The sequence below is a fragment of the Phalacrocorax aristotelis genome, chromosome 1, assembly GCF_949628215.1.
Source record: "Phalacrocorax aristotelis chromosome 1, bGulAri2.1, whole genome shotgun sequence".
NCBI lineage: Eukaryota > Metazoa > Chordata > Aves > Suliformes > Phalacrocoracidae > Phalacrocorax > Phalacrocorax aristotelis.
Genome location: NC_134276.1, coordinates 210,450,017 through 210,465,813, shown reverse-complemented (window position 1 = coordinate 210,465,813; position 15,797 = coordinate 210,450,017). Strand labels below are relative to the sequence as shown.

Below are 15,797 nucleotides of genomic sequence, written 5' to 3'. Positions count from 1 at the left end.
GCAGACAATGTGAGGAGAAATGTGGGGAGAGCCTTGGGTTAGGTCTGCAACTCTCAGCTGAGGTTTGTAGTATTGCTTTACCATCAGCAGGCTGCTGTGCACTCCTCTTAGCTGCCATACCAGCGGGTGATATGAGCCTGCCCTGGCTCTTGGGTGCTTGTGAGTTTAATTGAGTTCAAGGAGGAACAGGTGGGTGAGCAACGGTGAGAATTGTATTACGAGTCCTTATTTTCACAAATTGCTTTTGGACACAATCTGTGGGTAGACATTTTGTTTCTAAAATCTTGTTTTGCCAACAGCGTCAAGCTGCAGATCGGGAGCCGTCATCTGAGGTTTGGTTTCAGTGCTGCCACATCAGTGAAAAAACAGGCACTGGTGAACAACTCAATTCTGTAGCCAGTGTTGGTAGTTCAGCTCTTGTGTTCCTGGGGCTGGGGCATTCCGGTTTCGTTCCCTTTAGCGACGGTCCACTCTTAATTAATGGGCAGCAAAAAATGAATTGAAATCAATTGGGATTAATTTCTCCATTCATATGTTGGAAACGATTGTCTCCCCAGCTTTCTCCTGTGCCTCTGGCGAGTACCTGGAGATGAAGAACCAGGTGTGCAGCAAATGTGCAGAAGGGACCTACTCACTGGGCAGTGGGATCAAATTTGATGAGTGGGATGAGCTGCCGGCAGGATTCTCCAACGTGGCGACTTTCATGGACACGGCAGTTGGCTCAGCTGAGAATAAAGCTGACAGCTGCAACAAGTAAGAAGTTCTGTTTGCATCTGGGTTACACAGCCATGGGTAAACCTGAGACAGCTCAGCAGGACGAAGCCAACTTAATGACTTATCTAAGCTCTCCAGAGGTTAACCACCCCCAGTAATGGCAAGAGTGGCTGGAAAGCAAAATTTTTTTGTTATCTCTTTGCTGTCATCACAGTCTCCCCAGGCTCATCGGCAGCTAGTGAGTCTAAGTACAGCCTGGAGCTGCTCTTGTTTGTAGCTAGGAAGCTCTGGGGTCAAGGTATAGTAAATGTGGCTAAAAGGTACTTTCACAGCCTATTTAGAGACCCATGGTAGTTGCAGAAGGCTGTTTCTTAATGTAACAGAAAGTATATTGAACCTATGGATAATAAACCTTTCCTATGTAGGCAGGGTCCTAAATTTCTAGTACCATATCTTTCCCCATGCATGGTTTTAATGAAAAGTATTATATTTATATGAAAAATAAATGGGAATCCAGTAATAAATTTATAAAATCACTGCAGTTAGCTATTGTAGGATTCTGGGTTCTTAGTAACATCCTTTTGTATAGTAGTGTAAGAAAAGTCAACTCAGTATCTGTGATCTCAGCTGAGCCTTGTTTTGTTTATATTCATCAGCTCTTCATGGACGCCTCGAGGGAATTACATAGAGTCGAACAGGGATGACTGTACAGTTTCTCTCATCTATGCTGTGCACCTGAAGAAATCTGGTTCTGTCTTCTTCGAATACCAGTATATTGACAACAACATCTTCTTTGAATTTTTTGTAAGGCCTTTTATATGGTGAATCAACCTTATATTGTAAGAATTCAATCCAGATAAAGACCACTAGAATCTGCTTTTTTCTCCCTTTACATTCCCCATATGTCCATAGCTTGCTATTACTGACCAAGATAAAGTCGTCTTCTCCTTCCGTCACTCGTGCTGCCTTTTGGCATTTATTTCAGCTTCAAAACTCAGGCTAAACTGATCCTATCTACCATGCACTGGGATTTTTCCATTAGGGGTCATGACAGCCCTGTTAGTCCAGCCTTTTACGAGACAACTGTTGGTGGTAGATGCTTCAGTTTGGGGGTGTTTGACTTGAGGTGCCTTTAAAGGGACTTGACATTTAAAAAGATTTTTTTCGGGGGTAGGTATCCAGAACCTGAAGTGCTCCAAGGCATTGGTGTGTAGAAAACTTTGCTTTAATTTTAGGTCAGTCTGGTCATAGCAATTAAGATGAAAAGAAAAGCAGGAGAAGAAATGAAAAGGTGATCCTTTAAGGAAAAAAAAAAAGCAAAAGCTAGATCTCCAAAGAGATTTAGGAGTTAAAATTCACATGACTTTCAGTAGGAATTAGGCTCTGAGAACGTGTCTGCATTGTGAAATGGAGGGGCTGGGGGTCATTACCTCTGAAAAGGGAGCAGCCTGGCTGGGCTTGCACCATGGTGTACCCAAATTACTAAAGCAATCTGATCAGCAGGGGCCTGAGTGGGAAGGACAGCCCTGCTCTGCCCATGTGGATGGACTGGTTGGGGCCCAGGGAGCAGGGCCAGCACCAGGCTCAGCAGTGTGGTGCAAATGCTCCACATCACTGAGACGCTTTGGAAGCCTTCACCAACAGGTTGCTTTCCCTGGCATGCTGTACTTGCCATTTGGGACAGAAAAAAACTTAATGAGAGGGCAACTCAGAGCAGGAGATGACTGGAATTTTTCACTCTTCTCTGTTACTCTTTCTTCCTGTCCAGTGAGCTCTGGTTTTCATCTGAAAAACACAGCTCATGGTATCTCACAGGAGCATGAAGCCTTAGCTGGTGTTGGTTAATGTTTCTTGAAGCTCAGAGAAAAGTGTGGAGTATCCTTATCCTTAGTAAAGAAGGGAAAGGAAGACAAAAATAACCTTATGGAGGCACCTTCTTGCTGCTATATTAGCGCAGTTTATTGCACTTTGATAACAGACAGTGCAGGCAATACTATTTAGCCATTTCACTTTTATATTAGACTATCCTGCCTTCTTCATGGGAAGAAAGCAGCAAATATGCTTTCTGCTGTCAGGTGAATGTACCACGATGATGAATCCTAGCTCCAGTTGCTTGACTGACTGACTGATCTACTCCTGCAGTGGAGCAAATATATTGTTTCTCTGAGCACTGACTTTGAAAATAGCTTTTTGAATATTACTTTTATCCATATCCCACTCATTCACCCCCTTAAATCTATCATTCCCTCTTCAAGAAGCAGTGAGTGGTGCAATCCTTTATAGAAATGCCCAGGTAAATAAGTCCCAGTCAGCCTCATATTTCAGGGAAACCATATTCAATGCTCTTCTAAAAGTCCATTTTTTCTCTTCAGCATGTCTTTGTGTTTAAATGTATTTAAGAAAGACACTTTAGCTCTGGACAATGGCATTTCAGTGGCTGTGGCTTGCAGGCTGCTGGGAAACGGTGAAGTTTTTGGGCTCTCCAGGCACAGGTGGCTGCACTGTTGGTCTGAGGGTAAGCGAGGAGGTGTGCTCAAACATGGGAAGCAAGAGTGGACACTTCTTGTTAGATACCCAGTGCTTCTGCAGCCTGCCCTTCGCAGGCTCTTTTTATGTACTGAAACCCTTTACACCTTGTGAGAAGATACTGTATATTCTTCTTGCAAAGGGGAACAGAGGCACAAAGATGCTGTAGCTCAGATTGCATGACATAATTAGGGATCTACCTTCTACTTAGGTGCTTCTTCTCACCTCTTTTCCTCAGTGCTGTTGATGTAAATGGGAATTAAGTGCACAGATGCTTTGGAGGATGTGAGTTTATGTGACTTATTTCAGTCTTGTCATGGAGCAACTTTGAGGAGGATGCTTGACCCCAGGTCTCCTGAAAGTGTTGAACTGGCCTTTCTTCCTGGTGGAATAAAAGCTGAGTAGTTGAACTTGTGCCTCAAAGGGACTTGATACTTTTTTCGTCAGAGAAGACAGTTATGAGAAGAAAGAAGTGGACCGCTGTGAGGCCATGCAGCTAACCCTGCTGCAAGGAAAGGCAGCTGAGCTGCACTGGATCTGGGTGAGGGACACGCAACCTCACACCTCTGCTGGGGCAGACTCTCCATGGCATGTTGTTGATCTGTTGATAACGTTACTCTCATCGCTAGGGAGGTCAGGTGTCAGGGAGCCAAAGACGTAGCAAATATTGGCTGCAGAGAAAGCAGTTTGTCTTCTAGCTTTGGCCTGTCCATTCCTACCTCCCTCTGACTTAGAAGCCCATGGCCTCTGGATTTTAGAGAATTGCATCTTGGTGGGCTCAGGAGAAGGAGGAGGCAGCAAAGACAAGATGCTCAGCAGCCAGGTCTGACCAGATAGCAAGAGGCTGAGATCTTCTCGCCCGCTCTTTTTTTTTTCCACCTGTTTCAGAGGTGCTCATCGGAGGCACTGTTAAGCTGCTAGCAGATTTTGAAAGTAGGGGGTGTTTTTGCCGCAGATAAGGCAGCTGCTGTCCTATATATGTAGACAACAGGAGCAAAGCTGTATCTTATCATTCCCTACCACCAGTGGTTATACTGACAGAGAGATGCTTCTGATTGTGGTCACTGATCTTGTGCTTTTGATTAACAGATACAAAATGACCAGTGCAAAGAGATGGAGTCCACGGCAGACAAGTGGGTGAAGCTAACAGACAATGGGGAATGGGGCTCTCATTCTGTAAGTGTGCAAAACATCCCTTCATGAAGCTTTTTTCCCATTTATAAATGTCTGTGATTTCCTCTGGGCAGAGAGCAGATAAGGGCCAGATCCTGTGAATGAACCTGAAGAAGCACCGCTTTCCTAGTACTGTGGGCAATGCTGCCGAAATCTCTAAGGGACTGATCCCAAAGCAAATTATATAGATGCAAGACTTCATATTGATTTTTCTGGGCTTTGAATCAAGTGTTTTATGAGTTTAAATAGATTTATGCAAATCCACATGCCACCGTCACTCTGCATGATTGTAATTGAAATCTGCAACAGTTGTTTGCTCATGAGAACACAAGATTATTCCTTGTTGCTCAGCAGAGTGGCAGGAGTGGTGTGTGTATGTGGAGGCAGGCAGGATGGGCATTTTATTCTCAAGTGTGTGCAGAAGAGCTGGACTGCACCCCACTTATGCTCTGTGGTGACTTACGCGGTCGAAAGGCAAACTGGCAGAACCAGGGTGGCTCCTACAGCACTGATACAAGCATGTCCATGTTGAGAGCAGCAGCCCTTTGGCTGGCCTGTGACCCAGCTGTCTGAATTTGCTCAGTGCACAGACCACGTGTAGACTGACTCCTTAGCTCATGGTGATACCTGGCTTCCCCTATACCATCATACACAGATTCTCAGAGCCATACCAGCAGAGACCCAGCATAGGTGACATTATGACAGAAGAAGGAGGCTTTTTATGGACATAGACAGCATCCTGGTCTCTGTTTTCCATGGTCTGTTTATCTTCCTGGAGGAGAAACCATATTCCTGATGCAGCTCTGGTTGGCAGTGCCTGTTAGCTCAGGTGCAAGGCCAATGCAAGTCACATCAGGAGGCAGGAGAACTGGGTGGGGAGGGGCGAGTGGCACAAGTTGAGTGGTAAATCCAAGGCCAGGACATCGACTTGGGTGAGCTGAGAGGTGTAGACAGTGTTGGCACGGGACATGGTGGCATCTGAGCTCATTGTCCGGGGTGTGCAAAGGTCTCCACTGACTATAAAGGTTGCTTGGATGCTTGGCTGAAGTGTAGACACGCAAGCTAGGTGAGATGACTGTTCTGACTCTCCTCAAGGCTTTTTTCTGCATTGCAAATCCTGCCATGGCAGCTTCTCTGAGCCTGGTTTTTGAGTTACTGCAGCCTCTGCTTTCAGCATACTAGTTCTCCTGCACCAGCGCTGATGTTGAGTAGCTCTACACCACACAACATGATATTTAATTCAATACGGCCTAGTTCTGCTGTTACCTGCAGTAACCCAGCTCCCCTCTGCACCCCTGGATAGTGGGTGCTTGGGGAGTGGGAGATACAATATGCTGTATCTCCACTTCGCTGAGTTTTTGGACTCTTTATCCCGTGTGAGCAAAAACCGTGGTCCATCCAGGCCTGTACAGCACTGCTGTAAATCTCATTTTCCTGGACCCTGATGCTGGTAGGGTTTATCCCTCTTCTTGTGTGAAAATATAGCACCATCAGGACAGTATCACTGTACTGGGGTAGTAGGTATGGTACAGCTTTGCAGGCCAGGCAGGGCCTTGGTAAACCTGCTGCTTTTAGTGAGTAGAGTGATGGTGTAGTTACACAGGTGAGGTGAGGTTGGCAGGCACCAACGCTGCTGCTGAAAGAAGTGGTCCTGCCTTCCTCCTCCCCCTTACCCCAGCCATGGTGCCACCGACCCACATCCTTCCTATGCCAGAACAGGGGTTATGCTGAACCACACTGTGAAGGCAAGTAGGTCAAAGCAGTTGGAAACTGGGCTGTTTTCTGCATCTCTCCTGCTGTTCAGGGTCACAAATGAGCAGGAGGGATGGGACTGCTGCTGGAGATCTTAATGGTTTGTGCCTGGCTTGCTGATCATGCTGCTGTAGTGTTAGATGCAGGCAGAACTTGATTTTTAAAGCCTATAAACAAAACTCGCTTGTGACCCTGGATTTTTGAACTCTGGGTCGTGTTTTGTTTCTTTATAAAAGTGTATCTCAAGGCTTTAAAAACAAACTGATTGACTATATCTGAACATAGAGCTAGAGATAAAAGCTCCTGAGTGACAGGGGTAGTTCGATAAAGGCAGGAACAGCTTTTTCCCAGTTCTGCTTACAACAAGGTCAGAAGCAGCTTTTGGTGTTTTTCCACTTTGGCACTTCTCAGAGATGTCTCTACAGCATCTGCCTAGCTGTCTCCCCATTGCTTCTTGGCTCACTAAGCAGCTTAGAAAAAGCCAGGATTGCTCCTAGGATGCAAGAAAACTGAGTAATGGAAGTAAGAATAAACCAATTTCTTGGGGAGGGGATGCCCACTAACTGTCATGCATATTATTGCAGGTAACTCTGAAATCAGGTAGCAATATATTATACTGGAGAACAACAGGGATTCTCATGGGGTCCAAAGTAGTAAAACCAGTTCTGGTGAAAAACATCACAATTGAAGGTAAGTGATATTTGCCTTTTAGGTCTTATCTCACTCTTTCGTCACAGATTTGCCAAGTGCCATTTCTACTGGTGTGCCTACAGCACTGAAGTGGCTTTTTTAGCCCCCTTGTCCCTCCTCTAAAGTGCAGAAACAGAACAGAAAAACTTCACAGTCGGGGAAAGGCTGAAAAATTAATTTAGCTGGTAAACAATGCCATCTACTGGAGAAGACTGGCTTAGCAAATAAAGAGACAGCAAAAGGAATAAACAGTTTTTCTTTAATGTAGTATAGAAAGACCATGCTTATTGGTAAGCCTCTCAAAAGTGATCAGTGGATGTATATATCATAACAGTGACAGTTAAATGGTAATTTAATTAATCTGGGATTGCTCTTTTGGTCCTGTTTGAAGTGTAATCAAACTTGGAGTGTCATATAAGGTTCTTACGTGGGCTAGACTTGCATTGAGGAGCAAAGATTAAAGACCTAAATCAAGAGCCAGCAAAGCCAAAGTGTCTAAAGGGAGTAGTGAAAGTCTGTGATTTTTAAGCTGTGTTACCCAGCTGGCTTGCTTTCCCCCATAAGCAGGTGGGCAGTAGTTACGGAGCATACCTTTCTGTATTTCAGTGCTTTACCTGTAATTTACCTTACAGGAGTTGCATATACGTCTGAATGCTTCGCATGCAAGCCTGGTACCTTCAGTGACAAACCAGGTTCATCTGGGTGCCAGGTGTGTCCAAGAAATACTTATTCTGAGAAAGGAGCTAAAGAATGCACCAAATGCAAAGAAGAAATGTATTATGCAGGTACATAAATCAAATGGGTTAAGCAAAACCAGGAGAGTCTTACCTTTATGACCGCGAAGGGAACAGTTCTGAAGGATAATAACAGTCATGCTGTGCCCTCTCGTGGTAATTTTTGTTATTGATTGGCGATGACCTGGATTGGCTTCATCATTGCCTTCAGACTTGTGATGTTTCTAGGAATCTCCTTTCCAAATCCTCTCGTGGCCCATCCCTGCCTCCTGTGTGGCTGGAAGACATGGTGTTCTAGTTACAAACCCTAGTCCCCAAAGTCCTCTGCATTTCCAGCTGTGGTTAGCTGGTGGTCATCAAATAGCATGGGCAAAATCTATTCTTCATGGTCAAAATGTCTTCACTTTTCTTCCTGTAATTGTTTTGTAAGAAAGTTTTTGAAAAATCAGTTACCTACTATAGAACCTGCTATCACAGGTTATGGCAAATGACTGGGGATTTATGCCTGTGCTCATGATAGGAATGGGAATTTTGCAAAAATATCTGGGAAGAGGAAAAACTAGGGCCAGTGTTGTAAGGAAGTTTCTAATGAGTTAGAGTGTTTTTGTTCCTTAGCAAGTGAGAATATCTTTCCATGCTTGGCAAACTACAGAAATTACTGCCTGAAGGATTGGCGTGAGGGTTTGGGTGACTCCCTGGTTATACTGAATCAATTAATTTCAGTGTGACGGTGCAAGCACAGCTAGTATTTATCCTGTTCCCCCCCTTCAGTTCAGGGGAAGGTTCATGTAGACTCCATTAATAGTTTGATTTTTCATTCTCATTTTGTATTTTTCTGCTGGCTTACTTTAATGTCCAGATTTTAAGCTCATTATGGCTGTTTCCAGGGACCATTTGATAGTTTAACATCCTGTTCCTCACCCTTTCTTTTTAGATGAGGGATCCAGTACGTGTATAGAGCGTCCTCCATGCACAAACAAAGACTTTTTCCAGATCCATACCCCGTGTGATAAGGAAGGAAAAGTAAGTAGAAGGCATGATACTACTTTTAAGGTCATTGAGCTTGCTGTGATCTCTTGATTTGAAAACAAAGTAGAATTTTTAGGATTCTCTTTCACAATTGCTTTCCTAATTTTTCTTCCAGCTTTGGGCTTGTCCTTTAGCTGCTTTTTCTCCAGCATTTATCCATCTGTAAGAGTCTGACTGTCATGGGTCTGCTTAAGGGATCTTTCGTTGCGAGATGCTAAGCTCCTTGCACTTGTGATTAGTCTGACTGGGTCACTGGTGCTGCCTCCATGCTCATAAAAACACAGGGTTGGACCACAGGCTGAGCTACTGTCCCAGAATAAACCCTACTGTTTAGTTGTTAGCAATCTTTCCTGACATACTTTTGGCTTGTGACAACTTGCCCTGTCCCAGCAATGCCCAGGCATGATTCAGGTGCTACCATGGCACAGCAGCACGACCATACCTGTTACAGGTAGGAGAGCATTTGGCTGCATGGGTATGATGTGTATCATATCCCTTGGTTTCAGCATCAAAGAAGAGGCCATGATCTGTTGAAATACTGGTATATACATAGCCTAGGAATATTCATGTGCAGCAGCAGAGCTTAGCTGCTAATAATGTGCTTGCATCATGCGATGCCTTGGAACACCTGGACTCTCAGTAGATTGTTTCACCCAGAGATCTTAGATCCACTGGATCTCTCATAGAGGGACCTGCTGGTGGAGCAGCCTGGCTTTGGAGCCCTTTGTCCCAGCAGTCACCTGGGGATTTTGGTGGGATTTGGAGAAGAAACTCCTATTTGCTAGGATATGGAGCCCACAGAGGTATGGACATGTGGTTAGACCTGTTTTATCTCTTTTATTCCCTTTCCCATCTCTCTCGTATCAGATGGGATGTCAAGTAGTCAAAATCCATAGCACCTGTAGGTTACTGGCCCAATATTTGCTGGCTGGCTGGAGTATTCTGGAGTCTCCTGGTCAGCCAGTTCCAAAATGCTGCTCAGAGTTTGTGTGCTTTCATAACAAGGCATCACTAAGTTTAGCCCCACAGCTGGCAGGCTCTACAACCTGGTCTTGACTCCCTGATTCCTGATCTGTTATCTTCCTGTAATGACTTGAGGAATTAGCAGCAGTGTTCACTGCTACACCCCCAGGTACTGCTTTAATTGCAGCCTCCTGCAGATTACCTTGTCACTGCTCTGTGCAATTCAAGGCTCCCTGGCATTGAATAAGCTCCCACCACTGACCCTCTTCCTGCGTCCTCAATGGTTTTTCACTTCACTGGTGGACATCATCAGAATATGAAGTAGGTCTTTCTGCAGACATCCTTCATCTTCCAGTTGCAACAACAACATGTGTCATAGACACACAGGTACCGGCTGGGTTTTCAGGACTGCTTTCACCACTTAGTGCTCTGCATCTCTAGAAATCAATCCAGGTTTGCCATAGTCCCCAGCCATCTCTTCATGGGATGCAGTCCAGTGAGAGGGCCTGACTCTGCAGCCCAGTTTCAGGTGAACAGTGGCTGTAAAGCACCAGCCTAAAGGCCTATTGATCCATGGCTTACTAAAATCAGCCAGGTTTTTCATTGGACATGAGATTGTTGTCTCCCTGCTGCTGTCCCCATGCCAGGTGTAGAAGGAGCCTCAGGAGATTTAGGTAATTGACTCCTATTGTCTTTTCACCTATCTACTGCTTTAAAAATCCCAGGATGATTGCTTCAGCCCTAGTCTTAGAAACCTTCACCTGCATGACTGTGGGCACTCTCTGACCCTTTTCTCCCTTCGCAGATGCAGTAGGATTACTTTAGTGTGTACAGTGTGTCTGGGGTCTGGGCAACCACACAGTTACTTTACCAGCTTCTGTTCCTTTTTGTTTTATATGCTGTGCGCCCTGATGCTGCTGAGGGATTTCTGGAGCAATGCTCTAGAAAATCCTCGAAGTGTTCAGGAGCAGCAAGGGCAGACTGATCCATAAGGGACAGGGAGCCAGGAGCCAAGTGTGACACTAAGGCAGGCAGAGGCAGGTGCCACTCTGACAGCAGGAGCAGTACCACAGTACCTGAGCAAAGTGAGCAAAGCAGACCCGATGTCTGTGACCAGATTCAGCCGAGGTTGCCAGACAAGTCCATAGCAATGAGGCAGGACCAATGCCAAGCTGGGGCGTCAAGTCCCTGGGTCAGCCAGGGTGTGGATCAGCCAGGGTACATGACCTGGCACAGGCATGGCTGTGCACAGCTCAGGCAGGAACAAAGGGCGAGAGCCTCAGCTCCCAGGAGCTGAGGCCTGAGCCTGCACTGAAGCTTCTTCCAGTTTTTTTGGTTTTTTTTTCAAACAGGTTGAAAGCTGGTCAATACTTCTTGAACAGCTCTGTGTTATCAGGGGGCTAACCTTGAGGACAAGCAGCTCAATGTCTGGGATGGCAGGGGCATGTGCTCAGGGCCCTGAACCAAATTCATAAGGTGAAATCTACCCTCTCAACCTCTGTACCTGTGCCTCTGCCCTCAAGGATCCCTGACTGCACTGCTGGAACCAAAGGGTGGAAGTACTCAGAGAAGGAGCTGGGGCCAGGTTGAAGTCTTGCCAGTTGGGTTTCTCAGTTCTGGGACTCAACTAATTTTTATCTTGGGATATTAAACCCTTTCAGGGATAGACCCAGAGACAGATGAAATTTGAGACTCAACACTATGGGTGATGCATCTCACCTAAGCCTTTTCCTGAAGTCAGAAAACTTGCGTCTTGTCAAAGAGAGGTGATATCAGAGAGGTGGTACCGTTGTATATGGTAACACCAAGGAGTGACTCATGTTAGTGTTCATAGACTGCTCCTTATGTAATGTGGAGGGAGTGGAATGGGGCTGGAAGAGTTCCTGTGTGGTTTAGGCATTTGCTCAGTAGGTGAAAATGGCTGGAGAGAAACTGAGGACTTTCCAAAGAACAGGCCAGTATGGAGACAATGCAGAACTTGTAAGGTTCTCTGCTAACAGATGCCTTCCCAATAATTTGATTTTCTAATGCAGAAGTTATATTTTGGGTTACTATGGTTAAAATGCAGAGATTGCTTATGCAGTTGTTAGAATTATTTATCTGACATTCCTCAGAAACATTTTCATGAGAAAATCCACTAGATAAATAGGAAGGAACAGTAGTAATTGTTCTGAGATTCACATTTTTCCTTTGCTCTTAAGGTCTGTAATCTTGGAATTACCTGTGAACCCAGTCACTTCTGTTTGCCTTCTCTGCCCTTCCCTTTATTGCCCTGGATGTGCAAGGTCTGGTTTTGGCCTAGAACACTGGGATACCCTAATTCCATTTATGAGGGGGACCTTGATTGGATTGATGCATCTAGTCCTAAAGCTTTCTAACACACCATGTGAACTCAGTGTCTTCTCCTTGCAGACTCAGATCATGTACAAATGGATTGAACCCAAGATCTGCAGAGAGGATCTCCCCGATGCGTTGACCTTACCTCCTTCTGGAGAGAGGAAGGATTGTCCACCCTGCAATCCTGGCTTTTACAACAATGCCTCATCTTCCTGTACTCCTTGCCCTCCAGGCACATTTTCAGATGGGACACAGGGTAGGAGTCTGCAAAACAATTCCTTGTGTCCCTGAAAGCTGTTGTCGGCTTGCATGTGACTTAGTTTAATGACACTATAATGAAACCACTTAGTTTAATGACACAATAAGCCAGAGTTCATTTTGCATAAAATACTTACTAAATAACATTGGAGAGAAAGAGTTGGATATCTGTTTTCTCCTGAAGTCCTTTCTTATCAGGCATTGCGGCTCTAGGTTGACCTGCTGTGTTCTGGATGCATTTCTTGGCTGATGTAAACTTCCTGAGGGTTATTTTAAGGGATTCTGAGAAGGGAATCAGAACTTTTACAGTCCGTAATTCATCCTCACCCATTCTTCTGTCCATGCCAAGTTTTTCCCTGTGAAAATCTCATTTTAAGCAATGTCAGATGGGTACTCTGCCAACATTGTCTAGCTTAAACTCTGGCTTATTGATTCTGAGATGTATTGGCCCAGTGGTCACCTACAGCACTTTGTGGGAGCTCAAGTTTACCAATACAATCAAACCTTCAGCTGAAGTCATTAAAAAGTAAATGTGGCTTGGGGATCAGTTGCAGATTACTTACCACGAGGTTATGATCTGCAATTCATAAAATTCTGGTCTCATATCCACTCTTCTGGTCCTGATAAGTCTTTTTCTCTTTAATTATAAAGAAATAAAATATTTTCTTTTCTCATTACATGTCCCAGAGAGTAAAAAAGTAATATATATGTTCTTTTAAACACTGACATGTGCTTTGGCTTTGTGATTTCTTTTCCCATGCTCTCGTCCTGTAGAGTGCAAAGCCTGCCCTGCTGGGACTGAACCAGCTCTTGGGTTTGAGTACAAGTGGTGGAACATCCTGCCAGGCAACATGAAGACGTCTTGCTTCAATGTTGGCAACTCAAAGTGCGATGGGATGAACGGTGAGCCAACCTCCCTGTGTTGTTACCCACCTGTCTTTCTCCTGTGATGATCACTGTTGTGATGGGGCACTCACCGCAATGAGTAGGCTCTTTGCTACGTGAGTCACAACAGTTTCCCCCTTTTCTTTAATTGCACAAGGCTTTAAATTTCCTGTAGAAACCAATGTCACAATATCACAAAGAAGAAATAAAAAAATCTCTTGTATACCAGAAGAGGGCAGGAGCTGCAGCCTATGTGAAGTCCCTTCAGCAAAGGACCTATCCCACCATAGACTGATGCATATGAATATCCCCACTGAAAAAACCCAACTATTTGACTTCTCTCTAGTTTGTCTCCTTTCATGTTTTGTGATAACTATGCCCTCTGAGGTCCCACATAATTCTTTTGGAAAATTTAATCAAAGTCTGTGATCTTTGTTCATTTAGCCCTCAGAGCTTTCTCTCTGCACATGTGCTAAGCCTGCAGCAGAGAGCAGTCACAGCTCACCAGTGAAAGTGGTCCTGTTCGGGACTTCTCCCACCTCCAGCCTTCTCTGAGAGATTTTCCTTAGGCTGATCCACCCTGTCAGGCTGACGTAACTCAAGCTTTGAATTATGCATGTTGAGCAGAGGGGCACTGAGGTATATGAGTAACATTTAACACATAGATTCATTGATTCACCTGTTTTAAGGCTGGAAGAGATCAGATGGATCATCCCCCTTGAGCTGCACAGCTCAGGTCAGGGAATTTTAATTGCTTTGCTGATTTCAAGGTGACATTTGCCTACAAAATCAGCAGTTCATACAATTACTAAATTTTTTCATTCAAAAGCAATATTTTACTGCTCTGTATTTTATATCAGACATCTTTAAAATGTACTAAAATAGTGGAGTGTTTAAAAAAGTGTGGTAACATAGAAATTTTTTTTGCCATGTCCCAGACACCATGTATTTCTAGAATCTTTTTTTTCCTGTGAAGGTTGGGAGGTGGCTGGTGATCACATCCAGAGTGGGGCAGGAGGCTCTGACAATGACTATCTTATCTTGAACCTGCACATCCCAGGATTTAAGTAAGGAACCAGATTTTTTTTTTCCATCTATTTCTCATTTATCTCTGCCTCTTACACCTGTTTCACATTACCCCTGGAATGAGCAGGGTTTTCCTTTCCGAAGTGTAATGTCATGAATGAGAGACAAGGGGAAACTTGGATTTTATTCCTGTGTCTCCAGTCATCCCACTGCAGCAGACTATTCTGTAAGACCTTGGTTTTCAGCAGTGTTTGCTTCAGTCTGAGATGCCAGCTGGTTGGCTGTCTAGAAACAGAGAAAAAATATTCCTATCCCTCTGCTTCTGAATTATCCCAAAGTAACAAGCTAAATCTGCACTGTGTGTACTGGTGCCTGCCCGGAAGGTGTTTTACAGAAACCCACATTACATTGCACTGTGGCTCTGGGCAGCCTGCACAGTCTGTACCTCCCCTGGAGCCAGTGGCGAGATGCAGGCACCGCAGAGAGCAGGACATCCCACCTCTCCTGGACCCTCAGACAGGATGAATTAGCAGCTTCAGGTGCTTGTGCCTCTTTGAAGAGCGAGCTTAGACTCCTAGCTCAGACCAGAAGCCAATTATTAAGACAGGTAGGGTATGGCAAAATGAACCATACGCTCCCTTTAGTGTATCTAAGCTGAGGGGGGTTGTGACTTCTTACACCCAATGAGCAAACCCTGGTTTTTATTTTGCAATGTGGGCAAACAGCAGTGAAGATAAAAGAGAAGCAAGAAACGTATCCATGGAAAAGGTCGGCATGCTACAGTTTATTGTATACTGTTTCGTACTTTGCAGTGGTGCCCTGTGAATACTTCTGGTTTGTTCGAAACTCCTGAATGCATCTCCTACCGGTGGAGGGTAGATGCAACTAAATCGGTGTAAATCACTTTAAGCATGTAATTCTTTTAAGCTATAAGATACCCTACAAATATGGTCAAATTTGGGTGTTGGTCATAAGGAGGGAACTCTACCATAAAGAAGTCAGACACTTAAAAAATAATCTTGCTGTGCCCAATACCCAGTGCAGAGCTGCTGTGCAAACCTGGCCTCCGCAGTTCTGCAAGAGCAGGTTTTATGTGACAGGACTTTGATGGTTCACCACTGTACGAAAAGCAATTTGAAGGACTGACTGCTGCCTGTCTGGAGAGCACCTTGTAAATGTTTCATTCCTTCTCTGTTAAACAGACCTCCGACATCGGTGACAGGAGCAACTGGGTCAGAACTGGGACGGATTACTTTTATTTTTGAGACCATCTGTTCAGCAGATTGTGTGCTGTACTTTATGGCAGTAAGTGAGACCTCTCTCTCCATGACTGACGACTGAGCCCGGTATTCCACATGTCACTTTAATACCTCTACATAGGCGTGATTAGTTGCACTTGGTTTATTATGACTAAGATTAAGTGTGACATTAGTTTAATATCTGCAGTGCCCTTGCAGGAAAGATGTAATGAATGGCCTAGCAGAATTCCTCCACCACGTGAGTTGTGAACCATTCCCGATTAACTGCTTATTTTAAAAGAAATCACCGGACACCAAAGAGCCATTTTTCCCCCCGTTAAACCGACTGATAAAGTTCTGTGTCTCACGTGCAGTTGAGTTAGCCTCCAGGAGTTTAGTAGAGTTACAAGTCAAGATGTGGGTCAGAGGGATGGGAAATAGAAAATATGAAAATTTATTCTTGATCCTGTTG

General features: G+C 44.7%; 1 protein-coding gene across 1 annotated transcript in view; it reads left to right on the top strand.

Moving 5' to 3' along the window:
- The window catches only part of ELAPOR2 (endosome-lysosome associated apoptosis and autophagy regulator family member 2), a 106,524-nt gene that overhangs the window by 68,451 nt on the left and 22,276 nt on the right, over nt 1-15,797 (top strand). The window contains exons 3-12 of the mRNA XM_075081525.1: nt 558-753; nt 1,371-1,518; nt 4,330-4,416; nt 6,750-6,855; nt 7,488-7,640; nt 8,524-8,612; nt 11,994-12,174; nt 12,951-13,079; nt 14,038-14,128; nt 15,290-15,392. Of these exons, the coding sequence (XP_074937626.1) occupies nt 558-753; nt 1,371-1,518; nt 4,330-4,416; nt 6,750-6,855; nt 7,488-7,640; nt 8,524-8,612; nt 11,994-12,174; nt 12,951-13,079; nt 14,038-14,128; nt 15,290-15,392 (1,283 nt within the window). The remainder of the gene's footprint in view (nt 1-557; nt 754-1,370; nt 1,519-4,329; nt 4,417-6,749; nt 6,856-7,487; nt 7,641-8,523; nt 8,613-11,993; nt 12,175-12,950; nt 13,080-14,037; nt 14,129-15,289; nt 15,393-15,797) is intronic.